The sequence below is a fragment of the Schistocerca cancellata genome, chromosome 2 (assembly GCF_023864275.1).
Source record: "Schistocerca cancellata isolate TAMUIC-IGC-003103 chromosome 2, iqSchCanc2.1, whole genome shotgun sequence".
Lineage (NCBI taxonomy): Eukaryota > Metazoa > Arthropoda > Insecta > Orthoptera > Acrididae > Schistocerca > Schistocerca cancellata.
In genome coordinates this window covers 199273354-199299913 of record NC_064627.1, presented here as the reverse complement: position 1 = coordinate 199299913, position 26560 = coordinate 199273354, and the positions used below count along the sequence as shown (strand labels likewise).

The window sequence follows — 26560 nt, the reverse complement described above, 5'->3', positions numbered from 1 at the left end:
GATTAAACATTTTCGTAGAAAATATATTTAATCAAATAAAAAAAGTTGGAGCAAAGAAGATATTGTAAATACAAAATCAATTGAAACTAAACTTACAAAGCAAATAAACATATAATTATACAATAACATTTTTGATCTATATGACTAATAATCAGTCAAAGTCCCAACAGGACATAAGCATATATTTAGTACGAAAGATAAAGAACAATGCTGTAGCAATAACGAGGAAATAATTTTTTTTACTCTCTATGACATCTTTTCAATCAAATCGGCCATCTTTATCAATACACTTAGCGCAGTTGTACTGAACACTTCCAGCACATGTATCACATATGAATTTCTTGCACTGCACATACGGATTTTTGCTTTTGTTAGAACTTTTGTATCCTCCTATCTGGCAGGTCTACTGTACTGGTACCTTATGTATTTCAGTGGTCGCAGTGAAGCTATGAAGAGGTCCTTTCCTTGACTGTACCTACACAGAGGAGAGTTCTGCCAATTCGAAAATAAATATTTGCCAGCTAACTTTTCCTGCTGTTGTCTCTCTGTAAAGGATCCGGATGGTGGGTTTTCGGATTCCACTCAATAAGTCAGGAGTCCACTACACACAGGAGGCGGCTACACGGGTAGCGGCGGCTGTGTGGAAGGTTTTTTAGGTTAGAGGGTCCCAGGGAACTACAGAACGGACGTTCGTCTAAAAGAGGGCAGGTAAAACACAGTAAGGTAGTTGCAGAAACAATTGGTATTGTAGTTGTAAATTGTCGTAACTGTGTTGGGAAAGAACCAGAACTCCAAGCCCTAATAGAAAGCAGTGAAGCTCAAATAGTTGTAGGTACAGAGAGCTGGTTAAAGCCGGAAATAAGTTCAGCTGAAATTTTTTTCAAACGATCTAACAGCGTTCAGAAAGGATAGATTAAATACAGTTGGTGGTGGAGTATTTATTGCTGTCAGAGGTAGTTTGCCTTGTAGCGAAATTGAAGTAGACAGTTTGTGTGAAATAGTACGGGTAGAGGTTATACCTGACAATCAGACTAAACTATTAACAGGGTCGTTTTACCGACCCCCCGACTCAGAAGATAACAGTTGCTGAACAGTTCAAAGAAAACTTGAGTCTCATTTCAAATAAGTACTCCACTCACACAATTACAGTCGGTGGAGACTTTAATCTACCCTCGATATGCTGGAAAAAATATACATTTAAAGCCCGCGGAGGGAAAAAAACGTCATAAGAAATTGTACTGAATGCTTTCTCAGAAAATTATTTTGAAGAATTAGTTAATGAGCCTACTCGAAGCGTAAATAGTTGCGAAAGCATTCTTGACCTTTTAGCAACAAATAATCCTGGCCAAATAGTGAGTATTGTGACGAATACAGGGACTAGCGACCACAAGGCAGTTGCTGCTAGGCTGAATACCGTAACACCTACAACCATCAAAAAGAAACACAAAGTATATCTATTTAAAAAAGCTGATAAAAATACTTTTCAGTATCTGTTATTCTTAGCTGTGATTTGTCGCAGTTAAGAGTCGCAGTTAAGGAACATAGGTCGTGTATCCTTCCGCCACTGCTATTTCTGCTACTTCCGCGATTTCTGCTACTTCTGCGATTTCTGTGACTTCTGCTATTTCTGCGATTTCTGCTACTTCTGCGATTTCTGTGACTTCTGCTACTTCTGCGATTTCTGTGATTCCTGCGATTTCTGCGACTTACCACCGTATAAAAAAGTTACATCTGTCAACACAGAAAATTGCATCTCAACAAACCTGTCATTGGCAAGTATGTTTTACGTTTTTTCTTCCATTGGCTTTAATTTTGTATTAAAGAAACAACTGTGAAAATATTAATAGTGTAATTAATATGTAAGTAGCCGTACAGTACCGTAATAGTTCGTATTTAGAAAATGAATTCTAACATATGTCTTTTGTCTTTAAATATGTCTGCTTGTGTCTGTATATGTGTGGATGGATATGTGTGTGTGTGCGAGTGTATACCCGTCCTTTTTTCCCCCTAAGGTAAGTCTTTCCGCTCCCGGGACTGGAATGACTCCTTACCCTCTCCCTTAAAACCCACATCCTTTCGTCTTTCCCTCTCCTTCCCTCTTTCCTCATGAAGCAACTGTTGGTTGCAAAAGCTTGAATTTTGTGTGTATGTTTGTGTTCGTTTGTGTGTCTGTCGACCTGCCAGCACTTTCATTTGGTAAGTCACATCATCTTTGTTTTTAGGTATATTTTTCCTTCGTGGAATGTTTCCTTCTATTATAACCATATCATTAATTTGAACCCAACAATTACGTTTGTTATTGTCGCCTTTGCATTTCGAAATCTTTCCTGTCATCTTATTTCTCTTTTTTCTCTTTATTATCTCTTTCTGTTTTTACCAGTAGTTTCACTTTGTATTCACCTTCCCCTTTTACCGTAATCTACTATACAATTTTATCCCGCCTATATATGCTCAACAATATGTAACCCACTTCCCAACCATAACCAAAAAATTTTATTTTCCGCTTCCAACACTACCGCTGCTATAAAATCCACCGTTTCTAGTTCAATAACAGCTGCTTTCACGTATTTAACAACCATTTCGGCTAGTTCTAATAACTTTAACTTTATTTCCACTTCCGTTTTTCGCACATCACTGATCATTTTAGCCGCTCCCCACAGGTTTTAACGTCATTATTTCTACAATTGTTAGCCCCATTTTCGTAATCTTTCACCACAACACCACTCCTTTAATACGTTTTTTCGAAATTTTCCCGAATTTCTCCGTCCTTTAACGTGATTTAGCGGCAACACAACCACCTAACCTTTTTGCACATCGCTGTCTACCAACCCAAGTTCACCACAAGATCAACTTAACCAACACTTTTTCGCCTTTTTTCATACCAGGTCCCCAATTGCTGGTCTTTAAATATGTCTGCTTGTGTCTGTATATGTGTGGATGGATATGTGTGTGTGCGAGTGTATACCCGTCCTTTTTTCCCCCTAAGGTAAGTCTTTCCGCTCCCGGGACTGGAATGACTCCTTACCCTCTCCCTTAAAACCCACATCCTTTCGTCTTTCCCTCTCCTTCCCTCTTTCCTGATGAGGCAACAGTTTGTTGCGAAAGCTTGAATTTTGTGTGTATGTTTGTGTTCGTTTGTGTGTCTGTCGACCTGCCAGCACTTTCATTTGGTAAGTCACATCATCTTTGTTTTTAGGTATATTTTTCCTTTGTGGAATGTTTCCTTCTATTATAACCCTAACATATTGTTATGTTCACAGGTACCTGAACTACATTTCAGTCACTCAGTAAAGTGATAACTCAAAATATCATTGTCAACAGATCTGAAGAAATTGCCACTGCATCTTTAGACCGTTTTCGTCAGACGAGAGGTTAGTTTCTAAGCGTTTCTATGGACTTAATTACTTCAGTGAGATCGTTCTTGCAAATGTGATATTCATTATAGCAAATATTAGCAATCTGCTCTGTCAGTTATATTGCTAGTAATTAATGACAGCAAAAATTGTTTAATAATCCTTGTGTTTTTGCAGACACAGTTCTGACTCAGATTACTGGTTGCTGTACGTATCTATCCACATCAAGGTTGTTTTTGAGAGAGACTTGTGAAGATTCAAGACATCTCTTAGAGGATTTGCAGTTTAAAAGTGAAATAATTGTGAAATAAGTGTGTGAATGATTAAACTGTGTTTTATTGAAGTTGTTGTGCGATTTTAAAGGAATAATAAATGTCAAATACAGTGAGTGAATAATAAAAATCTCATTTTCCCCATGTTTAAGCCGTCCTATACCCATAATTTTCCGCCACTTACTTACTGGTAAACACTTGTTGGAGAGTGACATGCCGCCGCCGCCCCCCCCCCCCCTTTGTCCACAATATTGGTGTGACACTGACCTGTAACTTATCCCGAAGTCTACAATATGCATTTTGAGGCTGTTGATATGAAAGTGGGAAGTACAGATCTTCCAGTTAAATCAGGAATAGCTTAAGTGCATTAGTTGAAAGTAACACAGGAAAAGCTTACTTATGTAGGTGGTAGTAGTGTCGGCAAAAAGTTCTTGTGTGTGAAGTTGCCATGTAGAACACCAGGTGTAAAACTTTTCTCCCGAGTCTTGAACTGTGTCGGAACAAAAGTGAGGCATTCATATGACTGTTTTCATTTCTCTACACTTATACAGATGTCTGAGTTCTGCTGTGTTAACATTGCAAAGTCCTGTAGGCATGTGGAGTATTAATCAAAACTGTCATATTGGAAGCAGAATCAAACACATTTGTTACGTTACTTGATATTTTCAGGAGAAAAAGGCAATGTTGCTTCTTATTAATATAATACATTCAGAGTCACAGCAGTATTTGACCAACCATAACTGATGCTGAATGTGCATGTCGTCATATAATATGAAGGGCTTATTTCAACAGTGGTACAAGTCCATTACCTCCACTTTTCTGTCTATAATGCTTCTGAAATTAGTGATCCAAACAAACATAAATAAAGGTTCATCTCTAGCAAGAAGCCATATGCTTGAATATTTCTGGTATCTCAAATGCAGATTTTTCAGCGCTCATTTAACTTTACGACTCTGTATCTCAAAATGAACAAAAATGGACTTGTACCACTACTGAAATAAGCCCTTCATATGCACACACAGAACATCGATCTCGTGAGGCACAATGCCCTCATAACGAAGTACGTACGTCGGTCAACAGATGACACTAGGAAAAGTATGTTAACTGCGCTTTTTAGTTGCTACTTGCGACTCTTAGTTGCGATTTGTCACATAAATCGCAGTTTGACTCGGTAGCGAATAGCGTAGTATGAACTTTGCTCAACAGTTGGCAGTGCTAACTGCGCTTTTTAGTTGCTACTTGCGACTTGTCACGGAAATCGCAGTTGGACTCAATAGTGTATCGCAGAGATGGACGTAGTACAAACTTTGGCCAACAGATGGCACTGTTAACCGCGCTTTCTAGTTGCTACTTGCGACTCTTAGTTGCGACTTGTCACGGAAATCGCAGTTAGACTCGATACCGTATCGCAGAGATGGACGTAGTACGAACTTTGGCCAACAGATGGCACTGTTAACTGCACTTTTTAGTCGCTACTTGCGACTCTTAGTTGCGACTTGTCACTGAAATCGCAGAAAGCAGTGCTAAATTCGACCAATAGATGGCTCACGTCTTTGAATATGAAATACTACTTGCGACTGCTAACTGTGACTGAAATCGCAGTTAGATTCTGTAAAGTTGCTACTGTGATATCTGTGACTTCTCAGTCACTGTGAGTTCTAACAGATACGCGATTTCCTGCCCACCACTACTTAGAAGGTGCAACAGGTCTACTAAAGAGACTGCTTACACCACGCTTGTCCGCCGTATTCTGGAGTATTGCTGTGCAGTGTGAGATCCGCATCAGGTGGAACTCATGGGTGACAACGAAAAAGTACAAAGAAGGCAGCTCGTTTTGTAATGTCGCGAAATAGGGGAGATAGTGTCACAGACATGATATGTGAATTGGAGTGGCAATCATTAAAACAAAGGCGTTTTCGTTGCGATGGAATCTTCTCATGAAATTTCAATCACCAGTTTTCTCCTTCGATTGCGAAAACATTCTGTTGGCACCCACTTACCTACATAGGGAGAAATGATCATCACGATAAAGTAAAAGAAATCAGGGCTCGCACGGAAAAATTTAAGTGCTCGTCTTTCCTGCGTGCCTTTGAATAGTGGAACGGTAGAGAGACAACTTGAAGGTGGTTCATTGAACCCACTGCCCGTTGAAAAACATGCACATAGGCCATCTGCGGCAGCCAAACTTGACAGTGTATAGACAAGACATCTGATCCAGAATATCAACTCCAAATGTAGTCGAATTGTAGAAACTCACAGTTTCAGGGAGTTTCTTTTGTATTTGTTTGTCCACTGCAACTGACTGGTACATTGTGCTCAATAGAAAAAAATTTCTCTTGGTCTTCCCATGATAGGAGGTAATTGTTGTATCACCAGATTTGCATAAAATAGATTTCGCTGATGGAGGAACTTCTCTTCGAATGATCTTCGGTATAGTTACTGTGATTGTGTTCTCCCACTTCAGCTGCTGTACAAGATGCTTGGCCGAGAAAAAATTGTCACACATTACATATCCTCCTTTTGAAGTGTAAGGTTGAGTGAGATATGGAGCCGTCCGGAATGACTGTGCGGTTCGAGGCCCTACCGCTATGGTCACAGGTTTGAATCCTGCCCCAGGCATGGATATGTGTGATGTCCTTAGGTTAGTTAGGTTTAAGTAGTACTAAGTTCTAGGAGACTGATGACCTTAGAAGTGAAGTCCCATAGTGCTCAGAGCCATTTGAACCATTTTTTGAGATATGGAACAACATGCTCCGCAACAGATATGTTAGTGGATCTTTCACTTTGTTTACCCAAGTAAGGAAATCCATTCACCAATATTTACTACTGGCATTGCTGCAAGCCAGAACTTCAAACCAAGTTTGTCTGGTTTATTACTCGTGTATTGTATAAGGCAGCACCTAGCTTTGCATGGATAGAACTGCGCATCTACAGCTATAAATGCACCTGGATTATATTTCTGAATACAGTTAACTACATATGAATTGCACAATGGAGTAGTTGCTGCAAAGCCAGCACGAGTGTGCTTGTCATAAAATCTTAAAAATCGCATGACTTCTACGAAGTTATTCCTTACCATAGCACGAGAAAAAAGTCCCGGCCCCCGCACTTGAGGCCACAGAAGTCTCAGGGCAAATTCTTTCCTCTATACACTCCACGTGCATACATTATAGCTATAGCAGCTTCTAATTGGGCAGTATCAAGTACTTATGTATCATCCTGGAGAAGTTCTTGGGCTCTAATTTCTGTAGTCTTATGTTCTGTAGATTATTATTGTCTATCAACAATCGCCATCCACTCAAGTAACTGCCTGCAACTATAAGTTTCTTAGTATCACACACTGGCCCAGGAGTTTCTACAAATATGTTGTGACACTCTAATCTTCCAGGTGCGTTTCGAATCCACACTGTTCTGCCAGGCGCAGTTTCTGGTCTTCCAACTTCTGGGTGCTCAGTTGAATGCGATTTTTTCTGTTTTTTTTTTTTTTTTTTCCTCGGGTGCAAGTAGGAATTTGTGGTGCCTCTGGAATCAAACATGTAAACACTGGGTTACTCGTATGTTGTTATACAGGTTCCGAATATTCATCTTCCGAATCTGATGATTCGCCTTGTTTTGTTTCACGGGGCTGAAATTCCTTGTCTTCTTTATCGTCCAACTCATCACATTCAAAAATATCTGTTCACATAAATCAGTAATTCTTCACCTGAACGAAAACACTGGCGCACCATTATAATGTGGAGAAGCGTTAAACTTCTGCAGAGCACAATAGAGTATTGACAGAGAATAGCAACTGAAGTATGTCCACTCTTCCACTAAACAAAGGAAAGAGTAAAGAGAGAGAGGGAACGTGATCACAACAATGAAATAAAGTAAGCTAAGTGGTTGAAAAATCAATTGTTTCGCCTTTACAGACACGAAACGTAAAAAATATCTCACTGGCCAAAATGACTAGCTACGGTCCTTCCAAGGTACATAAAAAGTCGTGAAAAATAAGGTCCATAAATTAAAATGTACACTATTTATTAAATGTTAAACAACCTCACTGGTCAGATTGACTGGTACAGTCCTTCTAGTGTTAACATTATTAACATCATTTATGGTGATGGACAGTACATCTAACTTGTTGCTTAGAACCCTTATCTTTTGATGATACGTACTTAATTTATATGTTTATCATTATAATTACTGTACTTTTTGCCTAATTTAATTTTCCTAGGAGAGATCTGTGATCTGATTTGTCAACACAAAAATTACCAGGTCAATTAATTAACTGAGAATAATTGAAGCCATGGTAAATATTACCCACACATTGTGTTGTGTCCCAGTTCCTCTCTTTTTTGTAAACAATGGAAGATCCTTGTCTTATACAGGCACCTTCCGCAACTGAAGACATGTTTGCTCATTAAGTGTTGCTGCTGCATCTGCCTCTTTTGGTATATCACTATATTGATGTACAGTTCATGGTAACATCAGTGAAGCATCCTTAGTTCTGAGTGACTTGGATTTGATTAACGGTTTCATTGACATTGGTCCTGATAAAGCAGTCCTTTTGCTGGTCCTGTTTCTGTTGGTGACAAGGCGGATGCTGTTGATTCCATTAATGTTGGTCCTGCCAATACAGATTCTGATGTCGCTGCTTCTGTTTCTGTTGTCCTCATTGTTGCTGTTGTTTATGTTGTTGTTGCTGCTGCTGCTGCCAATTGTTGTTGTTGTTGATGAAGCTGTCGTTACTGCTTCTGGTAGTATTTTTAGATATGACAACAATACTGATATAGATGTTTGTTGTTCATTTCCTCGTCATAAATTCATCCTTGCTGATTACTGCACATATTGAGTAGCTGGAACTGTTTTGACTCTACTCTGCCTGTCTTCACTTGTTTCTGTTGCTGAAGTTTTTTACAGTTTTATTTCCCTGCTTTCAAGCTATGACTAATGTAGTTGCATTTATATATAGTTCATTTCTTCTTTTTAAATGAAAGCCATGCACTATGTAGTGAATTCTGTGCAATTGAGCATTCACATACACAACACTCACATGGGAGTATATACACCATCTAAATCTACTACTGTACTGTTCAGTCTATAAATTTCCTGGTTAATTTCTGGTCATCCATAACAATCGAGAATGGTAGATACCACAATTTTGGTTTTACTACATATTGCAAACAGTTTTTTTACAGAAGCCTTGAGTTTGTTTTCATTTTTGAAAAGCCATTTGAGCCTGCAAGAATAACAACTACATTATCCAGAGTGAAGTCTTTTGTAAGCCCTGCAGCATCTTTGATTACATTCTCATAGGAAGCATTTTGTTTCACCACTTATGTTTTACTGAAATGTGATTACATGATCTCATTTAAAACTGAAGCACATTGATGACCTTGGCTATCAGACACTAGTGTGTTGTATCTTAAAGCCCCCACAAATGAGCAAACATTTTCACAGATTTTACTATGTTTGTGAAATATTTTACTGTGTAAAGTACTGTTTGATGTGTTTGTCAAACATAGACGGTGCTTGATGTGTTTTCTGAAAATTCTTTGACTGACACAAAATTTGACAACATGGTGGACGTTGTTTGTGTCGAAGTTTCGCCTGATATGTGTAGTGAAAAATAATGTTATTGCAATTTATCTCATTGCATCGTGAGTTTCCACTATTATGGAAACTACAATCAAGTATAAGAACAAAACAGCAATGGCAAATGGCAGGACTGGGCAAGGTGGCTCAGTGGTTAGCACACTGGACTTTCATTTGGGAGGACGATGGTTCAAACTTGTGTCTAGCCATCCTGATTTAGCTTTTCAATGGTTTCCCTAAACCGCTTCACACAAATGTCAGGATGGTTCCTTTGAAAGGACACAGCCGACTTCCTTACCCATGCTTCCTTAATCTGGTGGGACAGCTGACCTCACTGTCTGGTCCCCTCCCCCAAATCAACCAACCAGAAAAAACAGTAGTGATGTCACACCTTTCCCAGACATGTACTATTCAGTAAGAGCTTAAGAAGAAAATCAACACACTACAGACAACATAGAAGTGGGAACACAATGAAAAAACATCAAAGTTCTCCACTTCTTCCATAGATGACTTTAAAGATGGAAGTTCTATTCGTTCTCCCACAGATGATTTGGCTACAAGTTCCCACATTACGCTATTTTAATGAAGCTTCATTAGAGAACAAAGTAGAAGAGAATAATTTTTTATGTACCGTATTTGCATCTTCTTTTTGAATGTGAGGGGGAAGCAACATTCAAAAAGGCACTCTAGCAACTGTGTATACAAGCTACTGTGTGACGTATGTGCACTTCACGCGTAAAAACAGTTGAAAATCATTGTGGGAAGATCGCAATTCCTGCGGAAAACAAGCTGAGGACAGCCATGCAAGTTGAGGTCACACAATTTCAATTGACCTGACGTACCGTTACAACAGTTTTTCTCGAATGAACAACAAACTTGTTCGTTCTTATCTAGCTTCAGATTTGGCAAAGAAGTCGGTACATGAACCAAGAAAGCACATCAGTTCTTGCCTAACTTTTGAAGCAGACGCTTTTTGGGTATGCTGGATTTTGACACTAGTGGGAATTGTTAAAAATGCAGATAAAGCATTTCTCATTTCTTACATTGACTCTGACATTGTATTTGAAGCAGAAAAAGAAATCAAGAAGTTGATACAGGGAAAGGTTTAAAATGAGAGAGAAATATATACATGAAAACTTGTTAAAGGAGTGTTACTCTCAGAATCTGATGATGTATAGTGAAATATGTAATAACTTGTTTAGAGTTGTTCCGCACTCACATTGGAAAAGAAGACATTTACAGGCTTAAATAAATGTTGTAACAATTTTATTTCATTTATTCAGTCATTTTAGAACTCAGTTTATTACACTAATTCAAATTTTGTCATTAGTTTCATTTCTAAGTTAATGAGCATACCTCTACTTCTGCACTGATACCACTGTTACTAATCGATATGTAAGGTTAGGCAAGATAGTAGGGGATTGTAATGTTAATTTATTTCAAAAGGTTAATTTCATTCGCTCGTTACAGTCAAGCATTAGTCGGCAGCTTCTACTGCCTGTAATTCTGGTCCCACGGTCTGGCAACAGCAAGTAAGCACCGGGGTGGGCAATCTCGATCACGCACCTCCCTTGTGTGCTGATGAGGTGATGCTAACCAGGTCACACTTCAGAACTTTCCATGCTGCCCCTGTGGGTTTCTTGGCTTCTGACCAATCAGGGCAGAGGAAGCCACGTGGGCGTACTGAATGTACCCTGCCGCCCGTCGGCGAGAAGCTCTCTCTGCCGTGCGCTGCCCTGTAGCTGTGAACACCACCTGCCTCTCCCGGTGCTGCAGCGCCATGGATTTTGTCTCTGTAGCTACCACACAATTCGGACTGGTCTGAATGGCAGACACCGCTATTCATTATCTTCACCCACGTTTGATGTGAACTATGCATCGCCTACCACTACATTCTGACTCACCCTCGCCTCCCTGGCCCTGACTCATGTTGCCCATTTGAATGCATTTTCTGATTGTCCAAATGATTTATTTCCACCCACTGCCCTAGCTGCTCCAGCGATCCTGAACAAACTGGTGTCAGAATTGGGATTCATTCCCATAGCGACTTTGTCACTAACCCAAATTCTTTCGGCGAATGTATCTTGCCAATAGCCCCACGCCACAGTATCTTGCCTTTCGATATGCTTAACTAAGGTACGAGCATATGGGATTGGTTCCCAAATATGTTAGTGGCTCGAAGACTTCTTAAGTAATAGAACCCAGTACGTTGTACTCAATGGTGAGTGTTCATTGGAGGTGAGGGTATCATCTGGAGTGCCCCAGGGAAGTGTGGTAGGTCTGCTGTTGTTTTCTATCTACATAAATGATCTTTTGGATAGGGTGGATAGCAATGTATGGCTGTTTGCTGATGATGCTGTGGTGTACGGGAAGGTGTTGTCATTGAGTGACTGTAGGAGGATACAAGATGACTTGGACAGGATTTGTGATTGGTGTAAAGAATGGCAGCTAACTCTAAATGTAGATAAATGTAAATTAATGCAGATGAATAGGAAAAAGAATCCTGTAATGTTTGAAGACTCCATTAGTAGTGTAGCGCTTGACACAGTCATGTCGATTAAATATTTGGGCGTAACATTGCATAGCGATATGAAGTGGGACAAGCATGTAATGGCAGTTGTGGGGAAGGCGGATAGTCGTCTTCGGTTCATTGGTAGAATTTTGGGAAGATGTGGTTCATCTGTAAAGGAGACCGCTTATAAAACACTAATATGACCTATTCTTGAGTACTGCTTGAACGTGTGGGATCCCTATCAGGTTGGATTGAGGGAGGACATAGAAGCAATTCAGAGGCGGGCTTCTAGATTTGTTACTGGTAGGTTTGATCATCACGCGAGTGTTACAGAAATGCTTCAGGAACTCGGATGGGAGTCTCTGGAGGAAAGGAGGCGTTCTTTTCGTGAATCGCTACTGAGGAACTTTAGAGAACCAGCATGTGAGGCTCACTGCAGTACAATTTTACTGCCGCCAACTTATATTTCGCGGAAAGACCACAAAGATAAAATAAGAGAGATTAGGGCTCGTATAGAGGCATATAGGCAGTAATTTTTCCGTCGTTCTGTTTGGGAGTGGAACAGGGAGAGAAGATGCTAGTTGTGGTACGAAGTACCCTCCGCCACACACCATATGGTGGAATGCGGAGTATGTATGTAGATATAGATGTAAAAATCAAAAATTAAATTCCTAATGAAATGAAATGATCATCGTATGGCATTGCTGGCCGGGAGGCCCCATCCGGAGAAGTTTGGCCGCCAAGTGCAAGTCTTATTGCAGTCGATGACACAGTAGGCGACTCATGCGCTGGTGATGAGGATGAAATGATGATGACAACAAGACACCCAGTCCATGGGCGGAGAAAATCTCCAACCCAGCCGGGAATCGAACCCCGGCCCGCTGCATAGGAGGCAAGCAAGTTACCATTCAGCTAAGCAGGCAGACAATTCCTAATAACTGTACAATAATGAGGAATACCTTAAATTTGTATCAGGGAGTCCTGGGCAAACTGTATATCAACTGTCATTTACATACAAGAACTACTGTTGGTACAGGAAATTTTTCTGCTCAACTCAGAAGAAATCTGAGCAGTTGGGGTTGGAACCTTTGGGAAACAAGCTACACATACGTATACATAACAACATTCCATATATTACATAAATGCGTAAACTTTTTCAATTAAATTCGCTTTCTTTTTAAATTCTATTTCTTTATGAACCAATATATGAAACAAAAAAAGCAATTTAAGGCCAACTTTGCCTACGTAAGTCATTGAAGGAAACATAATCGAATTACTAAAATAAATAAAAGTGCTTTTTCCCCATTCTGTGACTGCCGACATGAGGCATACTACATCCGTAACGATTTGTAATGTCCTCTGAATTAACTATTATATCCTCTTCCTCGTTCAGGAGAGAAAATGTGTGGTAAATCTTTTCCACCTATGTCACTGTTAATTTGTACATTGCTTCTTAGTAAGCGGAGCACTTCTACATTATGCAGGATACCTAATACATAACTACTAATAATCCTTCCTCCTTTGGTCAACAATAACTGACTTGATCTTTTAGATATTTCTTAGATATTTTTCAAAATCAGGCTTACAAACATTGTAGACTTCAGTATATTCACTAGGACATGCAAATTCTTGTTTAAACTTTACTTCAAATTAAATGTCAAACTTATTTAATGAATTTGGAACTCCAGACCACTGCTTCACATAGTAAATGTTCAACAGTGAAGTTAATTTTAGTAGTATCAGCCCAACCCTTGGGTAACACTTCCTCAAACTGCTTTAGAAATGCCACTGGGTGTAGGGACCATTTGGTTTGAATTTAGAAATTCCTTCTGGTATTTGCACGTAGACTTAACATTATTTTGTACTTTTGGCTTTTCTAGAAACCACCTCTAACATTCATCAAAATGTATTAATACTACTTTTTACTCCCCCCCCCCCCCTGTTTTTATATTTTCTACCTGTGTGTTTACATTTTTAATACTGTTTGACTGCTTGTCTAGCTTTCCTAATTTTCTTTTATATCGGATAGACTGCTTTCCCATGTTTCGTGTGGGACCAGGCATACAGGAATAACACCAACACGAACAATGAAATCCCATTTCTCTATTTTGGGACCAACATACAGAATCAGTACAATGTATATCGACAACACTTCATAAACAGATCACTACAGCTTGGGGCTGTTTACAGTTCATCTAATTAGGCACACAAGAGGCTGCACTGCACTGTCAATGCATTGTGTGTATACAGAGTGAGGTCATGATGAGTCACTGTATAGTTGTCATGCAGTCAGCTGACAGCCCACTGAACTGTGATGTGAGCTGCATGGTCGTCACATTGGTTGGTTTCTGCAGAGTTGCCCTCCAAGATTGTTGCTGCACTCAGTTTTGGGATCAGCACGCCGAACTCTTCTGTTTCGTCAACATAATGTTTCTTGACTCCTAAGTCTACAGATACTTCAATGCATAAAGATTCCTTGTTGTTGAGCTGCTTGATAGAGTCAACTAATCTCATTTATTTCTTCTGTTGTGCTAATTTAGACTTATTTGGTTTTTACCAAATCACAAAATAACTTCTTCTTAACTACTGTAATTGCATTGGACAACGCTAGAGTGTGTGCTCACCCATATCTTCTTTGTTATTTACTTAGCTCACTCTACACAACATTTTATGTTCCTCCATTATTTCTTGAAAATTATTTTTATCACAAAAGCTCTCTCTATTTCAGCACCTCTTCCTTTCAGAGAACTGGGCCAAAATGAAATGTGTATGGCTCAAGCTATGGGTTGTAACTTAGTCAGCAACTTCACTAACAGTCACCTTCTTATCGACCTGCTATATAGTGCCAAACCTTACACCGTGAGATTACTTCTCCATCTGCAGAGGGTCGAGGGCTATAAGAACTCACATCTACACCAATGCACTATGAAATAACATAACTGCTTTTTAAAGAACTCTGTATTTTGTTGCTCTTATGTAACAGTTATGCCATTTGGTTGGCAGCTTTCTTGTTAATTAAAACATCTCCGATTTGAAGCTGAGAACAGTCATAAGTCTGCTTCTTTCAATGTTTCTGGGCGTTGTCATTGTAGGCAGTGCCTCTTGTTCCCTGCCTTCCAAACACTGCCACGTTGCAACGCCGAAGCATAAGCAACCCCCATTCACAGCAGATACATTACTGACACAGCATTTGATTCACCTGAGGAACATACTATCAAACTGACGATCAAGATTTTGAAATTCTTCAAAATTTTCCTCTTGACTTTTGGTGCATTCCTGAAGCAACTGCTTCCAACCCAGCTCTTCGGGTACTTTTGCAAATACATGTGCCATGTAGTATGAAAGAAATACCACATAAGTGGTATGTTGCTACTTTTCACATCGTAGTGCACTATCTGCACCGTCAGGTGTTCTGCTGTTACATACAGAGAATAACTATGCACAGGTTTGCGATTCTTGACTCGCTCCAGCAGGAAGTTATGTCCTTGTTGCACCACTGTCACTGGGGCATAGTTTGCACAAATCAACTTGCCCAATGTTACTGTTCTTGGCAGGGCATGGATGCCCAAATTCCACAAATGACCTCTCGTTGCACAGCTAATGTAGAGTAGCAACCTGTTCTACTTCAACACTTCTTCCAGTGACCACATCTGTCTGACTGTGGCAACACTTGCACATTGATTTTGCGAGTCCTTTCTGGAATGCACAGTGGTTGTTTGTGGTAGATGCATACAGTAAATTTGCATTTGTAGTCCCATGACATACAACACTACTGCTAGTACTCTATTGGCTTTGTCCTCTATTTTTTGGTTCAAAAGTCTTCCTGAGGTCCTTGTGTCGGACAACAGATTTCAGTTGAAGTTAGCCAATTTTCAGCAGTTTTGCGCCGACAATGGCATACTCCATGAAACTACTGCTCCTTTTCATCCTCAGCCTAACAATGAATCTGAACAGTTCATTCAAACATTCCAAAGACACATGGAGAAACACTGTTTCTCCCACAAACAGGAGCAAGCTTTAAAGATTTTTCTTTCATCCTAGAGCTCCTTGCCATGTGACTGGAAAAAACCAGCCGAATTATTACACGGGCATTGTCTCTGTAGCCTGTTACATCTTCTGCAGCCACAGCAGAAACAACTCATTCTGCAGGGTCAGCCAAAGTTTCAGCCACAGGATAATGTATTCTTCCACGTTTTTGGCAGGAATCAGTGTCAGGAGCATGGTGTCATCACACAACTATTATCATAATATTGTTACACACAAGTATTGAGTCATTCAATTTGTGTTGTTTCAAGGTTCCTCTGTGCTGCAACGGTGTCACCAAAATCAGCTGTGGCGCTCCTATGTCAATGATTCTGCCATAGAATTTTTTGTCCACAAAACCAGCATGCCGCTGGGTTCTGCAACAGCAGTCACGTCTGCCCCTGTGCATCATGGTTGGTGCTGTACAGCAAATTGCTGATGGAGACTGACATTGTGCCACCACCATTGAGGATTTATCCTCTGTTTGGGACTTTACTAACAGTCTAAAAGGATATGGCCCCAGGCAAAAAAGATGAATGTGAAGCCTCTAGAAAGACAGGATAACACCCATAATAATAAAGCGAAATTACCCAAGTAACAGATCAGGCAGTGGATTATGTTATCCAGCCTTCACATTCTGAAGAGGAAAACAAAGAAGTTCATTGTGCAGTATCGAGGACACTAGGGAGCAGGTAGTTGAAATGACATCTCCAGATAATGTTAAAATACAACTCCCTACCTGAACCACAGTTGCCAATATGAGAGAATCAGCCTGTTTCAAGGTGAAATAGAAGTACTGTCTCAATTGCTGGCTGCACTTTTTGAAGGAGGAAGGGAACTGGGTAGAGAAAACAGAAGAAAGAAAGATAAGAATAAACCAGTGATTCAGACTATACCTGAAACTGTTCTGACACACCTATACTCCCTAAGATCATGACCTGGCCTTGAGATCAATGTTTGTACTTACCACATTAGTTATTAGGTATTATGGTATTGTCTATGTTTGAGCTTTTTATGAGAAAGTTCCACACACAACATTTGTATATCGCTAATAGATTAGAGAAATATTGAGAGAACATTATGTGCCTAATTTAAATAAATTGTTTTGTTTGATATGTAGTTGGTACAGAAGTAGATATGCAGGGAGAAAGTGAATTAGTAGGTAAGTGAGAATGAGTGAGTATATATGTGATGCATCTTGGCGTTTCTCTTAAGGGTTCATGAGTCTTTATAACAAATGTTTTCTAGGTCAGTCCAGTCATTTAAGATGATGAGGGATTTGAGGAAGTACTACCCTCCACTATGGAGTCACTGCAATATTGTGCCAGGCAAATCATTTTTTGCACCACAAAGCGAATACACATCGTATCTGAGTCATGTGAGTATGCTTTGTTTCACTTCAAGACTCCTGCTACTAACTACCCCAGGGAAGTCATCACAAGTAAAACCCAATTTTTCCAGAAGATAAGGTCAACAATGGCAGTATTCAGTACCAAAACTGATAGTAGTCATTGTCACCTGCTATGATCAGGGACATTTCAGCAGCACCCTGCACACGGAGCTATGAGATCAGGTACTCAATGAGACATTCCAGGTCCAACTTTCCAGTTACTGCCACCCGTACCAGAACTACAACTCTGAACACCAATTACATTTACTTACTGGACGTACCTTTTGAAATCCTACGGAAGGAAAACTTGACTTTATAAACAATACATGTGACTTAACACTTCTGGCTATCCTGGACTGATAGCACCACAAAATGGTTGTGTGACAATGAAGCATCTACTCTATCATGAAAAAAAAACATCAGAATGAATGACCCCAACTCTTAACCATAGGGACTACTACAACAGCTGTTTGTGTAATTTTGATGATGGTAAGTATTGTGTACTGCCATCTCAGACGTAGAGCTGCCTAGATCCTGTCATCTTCCTTTAACCTGTGGGTCCACAATAATCATGCCAGTACCAGTGAAGAGTGAATCAACTACAATGAGCAATACACAGTTGTGAGAAAAAGGAGAAGAAAGCAAAGAGGGGCACAGAAACTCAGTGCTTAAGTGTCAAATGAGTGAGACATATATACAGTGTGAAATAAAAAGGAAGACATGCCAAAGTCTTATTCAAGAAATGAAGAACCATTAATAGATGTGTAAATGTCTCTTATACAGTCAGAACAGCAAAATAGGAATCCGGAAGACCGGATTAATGTAAGGAGAGAGGAAACATAGTGGCCCAGACATTGGCAGCCAGGACTGCATCCCAGTAATGGAAACCAGGCCACAGTCTACCAGCCAATGCAGTAGAATCAGCTGACATGGTTTTCGTAGTTTGCACTTCCACATGTCGGAAATCAAGCAGACTCCTGCCATATGAGTGACCATCTCCTGGTTACGCCACACTGGGCCATTGACTCCACTTCAGACATTTCAACGCGGCCTCGATATAGGAGGTCTTCTGCAGATGTCAGTACGTGCAAATAGGATTTAAATCATTAGGACGAGCCTGGCTGCACGTCCTCTCAGCTGTGCCAGTCATCACTGCATCTATGACAATGCATCTACTGCTCAATGAACCAATGACTGCCGCCCGAGTGTCCTCCCTGGCACAGGGACGTTAACTTGCTGCCGCATTGCCACCTGCACGCTGTGGTAGCTGGGTCACCACTACTGTCTGTGGGAGATGCCTCCATTGGCATGTCTGTATCCGAGTGCTGGCGTACGATGATCACCTTCCACAGTTTGCAGTCTGTCTGTTTCAGATGTGCTGAACAGTGTCTGTCTGTTTTCATCAGTAAAGTGTCCTATCAATGGAATGGGAATGGCTGCCTTCTTTGGCCCGCTCCATCGTCAAGCTCCACCAGACAACCACTCGCCCACTCCTACCCTGCACTAAACCCCGTTACAGGAGCATGGAACACACTCGTCAGTGGTGAGGATTAAGTGTACGGACTCTACCTGGTCATAACTGTTGTGGAATTAAGGTTTGTCAAGGGTCATCAATGAGAAGATGAGTCTCCAATGAGATTTAGAAAGTTGCCAGTTCATCTTGGGAAAAGATTGTACAAGACCAACAAACAAATTTTGCACAGGAAATGATTGCTTGAGTGTGTGTCTTGAGACAACAGAACACTCTCGACAGTGAGCAAACTGTGTTCTGAAGGAGGAGATATCAAGGTGTCACAATGAGATGAATATGGAGAATCTGAAAGAAATATGGTTTCACCAGAGGTAAGATGAGCGATATTAAGCATGTTCAAAATATCTGCCAGGGGCGTGCCACTTGCACCAGCTTTCCCACAACCACAAATGGGATGGTGGGCATTGCAGTTGCCAAGCAGAAAGGAAGGTGTTGGGGGCTGAGCGATAAGCTGTAGTATGACAGTAAATTGAAGGTCACAGGTTTAACTGGCCATAGCGTTTTCTAGTTGTAGTGTAGCAACAACAGTGCTGTAACTCCTGGATGGTGATATGGAAGTCTTTCAGAAGGCCAATATCTTCTGAGTAACACTAAGGGTGCATTAGTGCTCCTACCTCGCTGCACGCCAGCATCGCCCGACCCTCACCAGGCGATGATATCAAGCTGGGTTGTGTTTCCATTATGTCCTGAAACTTAAGCTGCTTTAAGGTCACTCCAGAAGTGACCTGTATGACTGCTAGCTATGTGAACATTTGCAGGGTAATTACTCCAGGTGAGCAGAGAGGCTGCTGCATAAATGTAATGAGGCTGTTGGTAAGCAGAGGTGCAATGTGCCAGCAGCAAGCTACAGCATAAACATATTCTAGGGGAGACATTTTCCCTAATCTTTATAACCTGCATAGTCCAGTCAATTACGTGCACAGTGTATTCACAGTATGAAGCAGCACTGTACAGTAAATGCAATAGGGTGAAGTGGATGTGCAATTTACTTCATATGCATCTCTGCCACAATTTACACATTTAACTGCATTTTCACAGGAAAGGGGAAGGCCACCTGATTGAATGTGGATATCGGCCAGCGCTAACTATCTCCTTCATAACCTGGCAAACAGGTTTTCACCTTGATCGTCAAGGTAACCTCAGATTTCACCCTCTGCCAAACCATCAGGTAGATAGGTGATAATAATTTCACTTAAGTAATTCAGTGTATGATGGGCCCCATCACAAATAGGGTATTTGTGGAGGAGCGTAGCTTTTAACAGGTTTTGGGCCTGAAAGGCACTATCTTAGGCCACACCTCCTGAACTCCAGATGTAGGGATCAATTGGTGATTGGGAAGGTATTAGCTGGGGGCCATTACATGTCCGTGTGCCTGTTTCTTATCTGGGTGTATGTTCATACCGTACTTGTTGATTCAGGTGCTGGGAATTACACATTATACAGTCACCCTTTGCACATCAAATACGTAAGACAGATTTTAGGAATGCACAGGGAGGAAGAAATGCTGATGTGTAGGAAGAATGTAAGAAGTCTGTGGACACGAAAAAAATGAAATGACAGCTTGTGCATAAAGCAACTATGTTGCAGCACCACAAGTGTGCAAATAGGCCCTAGCAACAAAACAGGAGACAAAAGACAGAGCCTGGCATAGGGACTGGGAAGCAATTTCAGTACTAGCTAAGGACACAGTGGGCACCAACTACATGCTCATTGGATGTGAGACCCTTGGAGGAAGGGGGTGTAACTGGGGGATGAAGAGTAGAAGGATAGACTTGCAGCACAGAAAAAAGCATACTGCAAGAGCTCAGGCAACAAATTTGCCAAGCACATAGTCACAAAAGAGTTCTGAGCCCACAGGGGAGCTTTTCCATAGTTCAAACAATTACCTTGTACTTTAAACAAAACCTCATAACAACTCCTAATTCAAATAAAACATACCATCTCATTTACAGCAGATGCATTCTGCAGTTTACATACTCTAGTTCTACTATTATAAATCATATCAGTTTGAAACATTCTTAAAATAATTATATTTCAACATAAAATTAAATCAGTTAACATGCATGCTGCATTTGGAAAAAACTGAATAATGAAAGCAACATTAGAAAAAGTAACAGCAAAGAAGAGTTTTAATTACACTTTCTGAATGTCACGCAAGTACGACAAAGTGGTTTCGTAAGAAAAATACCTGACAGTTTTATTTCTGTAGCACAAAGCATATTTAATTTACTCATAATGGTTGCTTTTTTATCACAAATACTTAAAATTAGGTTGATGACAAGAAATGAAGTATTGTATGACGCGTTGAACATTTCTTTTCAGTTAATAGCAAGGTGAACGACTTGCAAGGTTGTCACAGATGAAAAGTTTATTTTAAATAATTATTTTAAACCATTCAAAAAAATATGCCACGCATACGACGACCCATACCCTGTCGATCATAAAGTATATTAAACTTATTGACAAACTGGTTAATATCATTGCAGCCTTTGGTGATTGTTCCCAAATATGTCATAAGACCAACATCATTGCATTGCTGGAACAAAGAAAAATAATGTTAGATACACAAGTAAAAAATTTTAAAAATACGAAAAAATACAAGTCTACTTGTTTGGGATACTATCAGATTTTTGACAAATTTAGGTGCTCTAAAATAAGACATGTTAAGTACAACTCACATTGTAAAAATCAGCACGAAATTGCGGACTTTGCAAAACAGGCAGACGATGGCTAAGGCTATTAGCTTCACGAAGGATTTCATGATTTCTGGGCAACTGCCCAGCCTGCACTGCTCGCACGTATTGCAAGACAAGCTTCACCCGACTGTGCAGCATCTTAATGGCTGAATGCTGTGCAGTGAGATGCTCTGCCACTGCAAGCAAACAAAATGAAGTTAACACTCATGTACAGCAACAATATATAAATAAAAAAAACAGTGCTGTTGGACTTTTATTTCATTTTGATGCAGCTGTATTTTATTTCCATGTTTCTCAAAAGTCCACATGTATAAAACATTCAAATGATCAAATCAAATGACAAAATACAGAAGATGAGCAATGTCAAATAAAATAACACACTACAACCTTCCAAAAAAATCATAATTTTACAAGTCATGTAGCAAGTAAACAGCTTCAGTTGATAACATGGTAATTAGTTTCTTCTAAGAGTGGAAAAGAACATACATATTATACATTAAAGCTCCCACCACATTTTCCTGTCTGGATGTGATGGCTAACCTCAGTAACTACTATAGAGTTTTTGATACAGTTTTCACTAATAGCTAGACCGATTCACGATGAGGATTAGTGTATATAATTTGTTACCGTTATACCGGACGTGTTGTCAAGTGATACCTGTGCAGTGCCAGGGTTGGTCACTACTGTAAATATAATTTTTGCAGCAATTTGTAACACATAAAATGTTTTTCAATGAAGCAGACATGGAAGAAATATATTTTTCAAATGACATTAAGGTTCTTTCTTCTGCATTGGATATAAAAAGAATCAGCCAGAAAAGTATATGCATGCAAAGAAACAGTGTAGGTTGTCTGAAATTTAGACCAAGATATCTATCACGTGTAGGAAATAAAAGTGGTAAGAACTTTATCATTTTAAGTCACAGGCATTTTTTGTTCTGTCTTTACTAATACCAGAAACGTGGTTCAAAGCTATGAGCTAGATGGTTAGAAAAACAAATATAGAAAACAGCATCAAAGCAGCACTAGAGCTAAATGTAAGAGATTGTGAATATTACAGATGAATTAATTAATGTAATAAAATTAACAAATGGTTAAATGTATAATATTACCCTGTAAATTATTTAGTACTGGAGCATTATCAATAGTGTATGGGTATCTTGCTAGCTTAGGTAGGTAACTGTTAACATCAAATGTAATATTACCCTGTAATTGTTCTGTAAATTATTTAATGCTGGAGCATTATCAAAAGTGTGTGGGTGTTTTGCTACCTGAGATAGGTAACTGTTAATATCAAATACTACCAACATTTTGTCCAGTAGCTACTAATCTGTAGGTGATATTTGCAACATGCATAAATAAGCTTTACTTCAGATTGATTTATATGGGGCAAGAGCTACCACAAGTGCAGATTTGCTGCCAATCATTACAAGCATGTTCAACTACTGGATGGTCAATTTTGGAGTTAGCCAAAATTCTGCAGTGGCCATTCATGCAGACAGCCAACTGGTTAGTTCTCATACCAACATAGAGCACGGTACAATAAATGAAATTATTTGCATTTATGAATATGGACAACGATCAGCAATGAAAATTTGTGCCAGACCTAGATTTCCCACTGATCACAAGTGGTCACTTTACCATTAGGCTATCCAAACACAACTCACAGCCAGACCCAAACTACCACTGGTTGTCCACCAGGTATGGCTGTAGTCACTCCAGTACCTGTTCCTTCGGACAAGCATGCATGTCCGAAGGGACTCTGCATTGTACTTCTGAACAAGTGAGGCCTGCAATATTGCACTATACTTCCAGTATGGCTGGTATGTGACATGGCTACCTTTGGCCCTATCTTTGACTGGATATGGAACGTCTATGCACTGGTCCCTCAACAGATTGGCACAGAAAGATCTCATGTGATTACTCTCAGATATTCTATGGATTTTTCTGGCCTTCAAAGGAGACGCAACTACTGGTAAGAAGGTGATATGTTGAAAGACTTATGAAAGAGGCGATGGGCTTCATGCCAGAAGGTTGCTGGGAATGACTGTAGACTATGGTAGCTAGACCACAGTCATACGGTATCTTGGTGTTGAGGGACACAGTGACAAGCCAACTTTCATATACCCTCCCTTTACGTGGGTCAAAACATCAATAATTCAAATCCATTTCTCTCCCTACTAGTTAACGAACTTTTTCTCTTTATAATATTCTCACAGCAAGAATCTCCACCTTTGCTGGACAGCATGTGCAATCTGTTATCTGCAGTCTCCCTTCCAACATCAAAGATACTAAACACCTTCCCCACTATCTTCTCACAACAGCTGTTCCACTACCACCACACTACTAGCTCGTCACTGTAGATATTTTGTGAGCTAGGTACACAAGAGTTATCCTCGTACACATAAGATGGGTGTCAAGAATGACAAATGATGAAAACCACATGCAATGGCTTTTAATGTGGGAATTAACAATATCACGCTCATATGCACCTGATTACCGTATTTACTCGAATCTAAGCCGCACCTGAAAAATGAGACTCGAAATACAAGGAAAAAACATTTCCCGAATCTAAGTCGCACATGAAATTTGCGACTCGAAATTCAAGGGGAGAGAAAGCTATTAGGCCGCACCTCCAAATCGAAACAAAGTTGGTCCATTGTAATAGGAGACACAATTTAGGTCGAATGAATGACGATACAGCTACAGTAGTTCGGTTCGAGTCGTAAGCTTAGCAGTTAAGCTTTATCAGGTAGCCATTGCTATGCATCAGGCGCTCCGTCCGTATTTATACGGGTACCCTTCCTTTTTCATGTGCTTCGTCTGGTTTGAGTGGATTGCTTATTTTGCTTTGATCTGATCAGTGCCGTTCTCTTTGTTATAGGTGTTTACGTCACTCTAAGCTGAAAATGCATTACTGTACTGTGTATGCATTGTTTGTCGCATTTTGGTAGTGCGTGATTACGGCCTGTCGCCGCTCGCGTCATGGCTTGCTTTTGTGCGCGCTACCGCCGCTTACAATTTAAAAAAAAAAAGAAGAGAGAAATCGTCTCATTAGTGAAACAATGGCAAGAGACTGCTATTTGTTGTTACTTACACTGCTGCTTTCTTTGATAATTATCAACAAGAACAAAATAATAGACTGCGTATGATAGAACATGTTCTGAACGAGAGTTACGCGAAAATTTTTCTCCGTATGAAAATCTTTGCGGCCGCTTCTTTAGAACATAAAATTCTGCACAGAAATTAGAGTCATCTTAGATTTAAAAATCTAGTCAGTTGGCGTGCTTCATTTCTGAGTGTATCACTATTAGGCATAAGAATATACGAATATAAACATGACACGATATTTATATTCTTCCGCGTTTGCTGTTGTCTCACTCTAGTTTCGTAGTTTATTAGGCAGACAGGATTTAAATGAGATAGCAGCAAACACGAAAGAATACATGGCAAAATGTTTATATTCGTATTATTCTTATGGTGAAGAGAATACTGCAATTGATTCACATTTCATCAGGTTCCTATTAGCAAACATCTCTTCTCACAGGTAGGAAAAAATTCAGAACGTAGAGTTGGCCATATTGACAAACATCCCAGTCTTGCCAGTCGGATTTTCGTAGTACATTGAAATTCTGCTACATTCGAAGATAACAATACGGAATTTGTATTTACTTCGTTGGATAATGCATGAAAATGCAGTGGTCGAAACTCGGGGCGGAGAAAAAAAGCTCGTCTTCTACTTTTTTTTACATTTATTTACTGACGCAGAGGTTTTGGTGCCAGGATTTATCTTTGTGCCTACAAAGCATGCCTGTGTAGCGCTACATATATTCGACGGCAGAACTTACTTGTGGCGGCACCTGCCAACATTTTTCAGAACTTCCGCTTGCTTTGCACTCGATTCTAAGCCGCAGGCAGTTTTTTGGATTACAAAAACCAGTAAAAAAGTGTGGCTTAGATTCGAGTAAATACGGTAGGGAGTACAGAATTTGACAGATCACTGGAAGACCTAAGTCAAATCAAGAACCCTGTAGTAGACAACATTTCCTCATAACTACTGAGATTCTTGGGAGAGCCAGCCATAACAAAACTATTCCACTTGGTGTGCAAGATATACTGATAAGCTTAAACATTATGACCAATGCCCAAAACTAGATTGAATACTGCTTGGTGACATTATGGCCATGTGATCCAGTAGGAAGTGGAGCAGATATGAATGAGGAATCATTTTAGCAATGATACAGGCTGTAAATGGGGAAAAACCCTGCCATAATTGATTTTGACAAAGAGCAGACTGTTATGGCCCAACACCTGTGAAAAAGTATCTTGAAAACAGTGAAGCTGATTAGCTGTTCACATGTTGCTGCTGCTGTTGTGAGCAACTGTGTAAAGTGCTTGAAGGACTGTGAAACTGTGAGTACGCGACAAGTTGATGGACATCCGTGTCTGCTCTGTAAAGCGGGATATGTGGCGATCTGTAGCAGATCAGGCAACAGAGTATAATGTTGATGCAGGCACAATGATCTCTAAGCACACCATTCAGTGCATATTATTGAAAATGGGGCTCCACAGCAGAAAATTACTGTGTGTTCCCATTGAAGCCAATGACATTGTCATTGGGAATGGAATCACTGAGATCACAGTGAATCAACAGAAATGTGTCACCTAGCTGGATGATCTTACATCTTGATAAACTACGTTAGTGTTAGTGTCTAGATATGCAATCATCCAGGCAAATGGCTACTTCAAACATACATGACACACATGCAGGATGACGGAGGCACTACTGGGCTATGGAGGACAATCATATGAATGTTTGTGGGATGTGTATAGTAATCTAAGGCACCGTGACAGCCGTGGACTACGCTACCACTATCCCATGAACTGCCATGATCCCCATTTGAGGATAGACAAAAATATAGTATTTACTTCATCTTTATTGATTTATTTACTTTTAAAAAAAATTTGCATTCATTTTCCCAGTCTCTAAGTCAATCGGGTAATCCAAAAATAACTGTAGATTGAAGAAAAATATTTTGGCAATTAATGGGTTATTGCAGATCATTGGCATCTCTTCATGCTTAACCTCTCAACATAGTCACCAGTTATCTAATTTTTATTATTTTGATGGAAACTTAAAATCCCAAGTCTACTGTGGCAACAAATCTTTGAAAAAATAAATTCTCTCTGCCATTTGTTTCAGCTCT

General features: G+C 39.9%; 1 protein-coding gene across 1 annotated transcript in view; it reads right to left on the bottom strand.

Annotated features, from left to right (window-relative positions):
* Positions 1-20769: 20769 nt before the first annotated feature.
* Positions 20770-26560, bottom strand: part of LOC126161520 (COP9 signalosome complex subunit 6) — a 37461-nt gene continuing 31670 nt past the window's right edge. Inside the window, exons 5-6 of the mRNA XM_049917428.1 lie at positions 21337-21530; positions 20770-21194 (exon numbers count right to left, since the gene is read on the bottom strand). Of these exons, the coding sequence (XP_049773385.1) occupies positions 21054-21194; positions 21337-21530 (335 nt within the window). The 3' untranslated portion in view covers positions 20770-21053. The remainder of the gene's footprint in view (positions 21195-21336; positions 21531-26560) is intronic.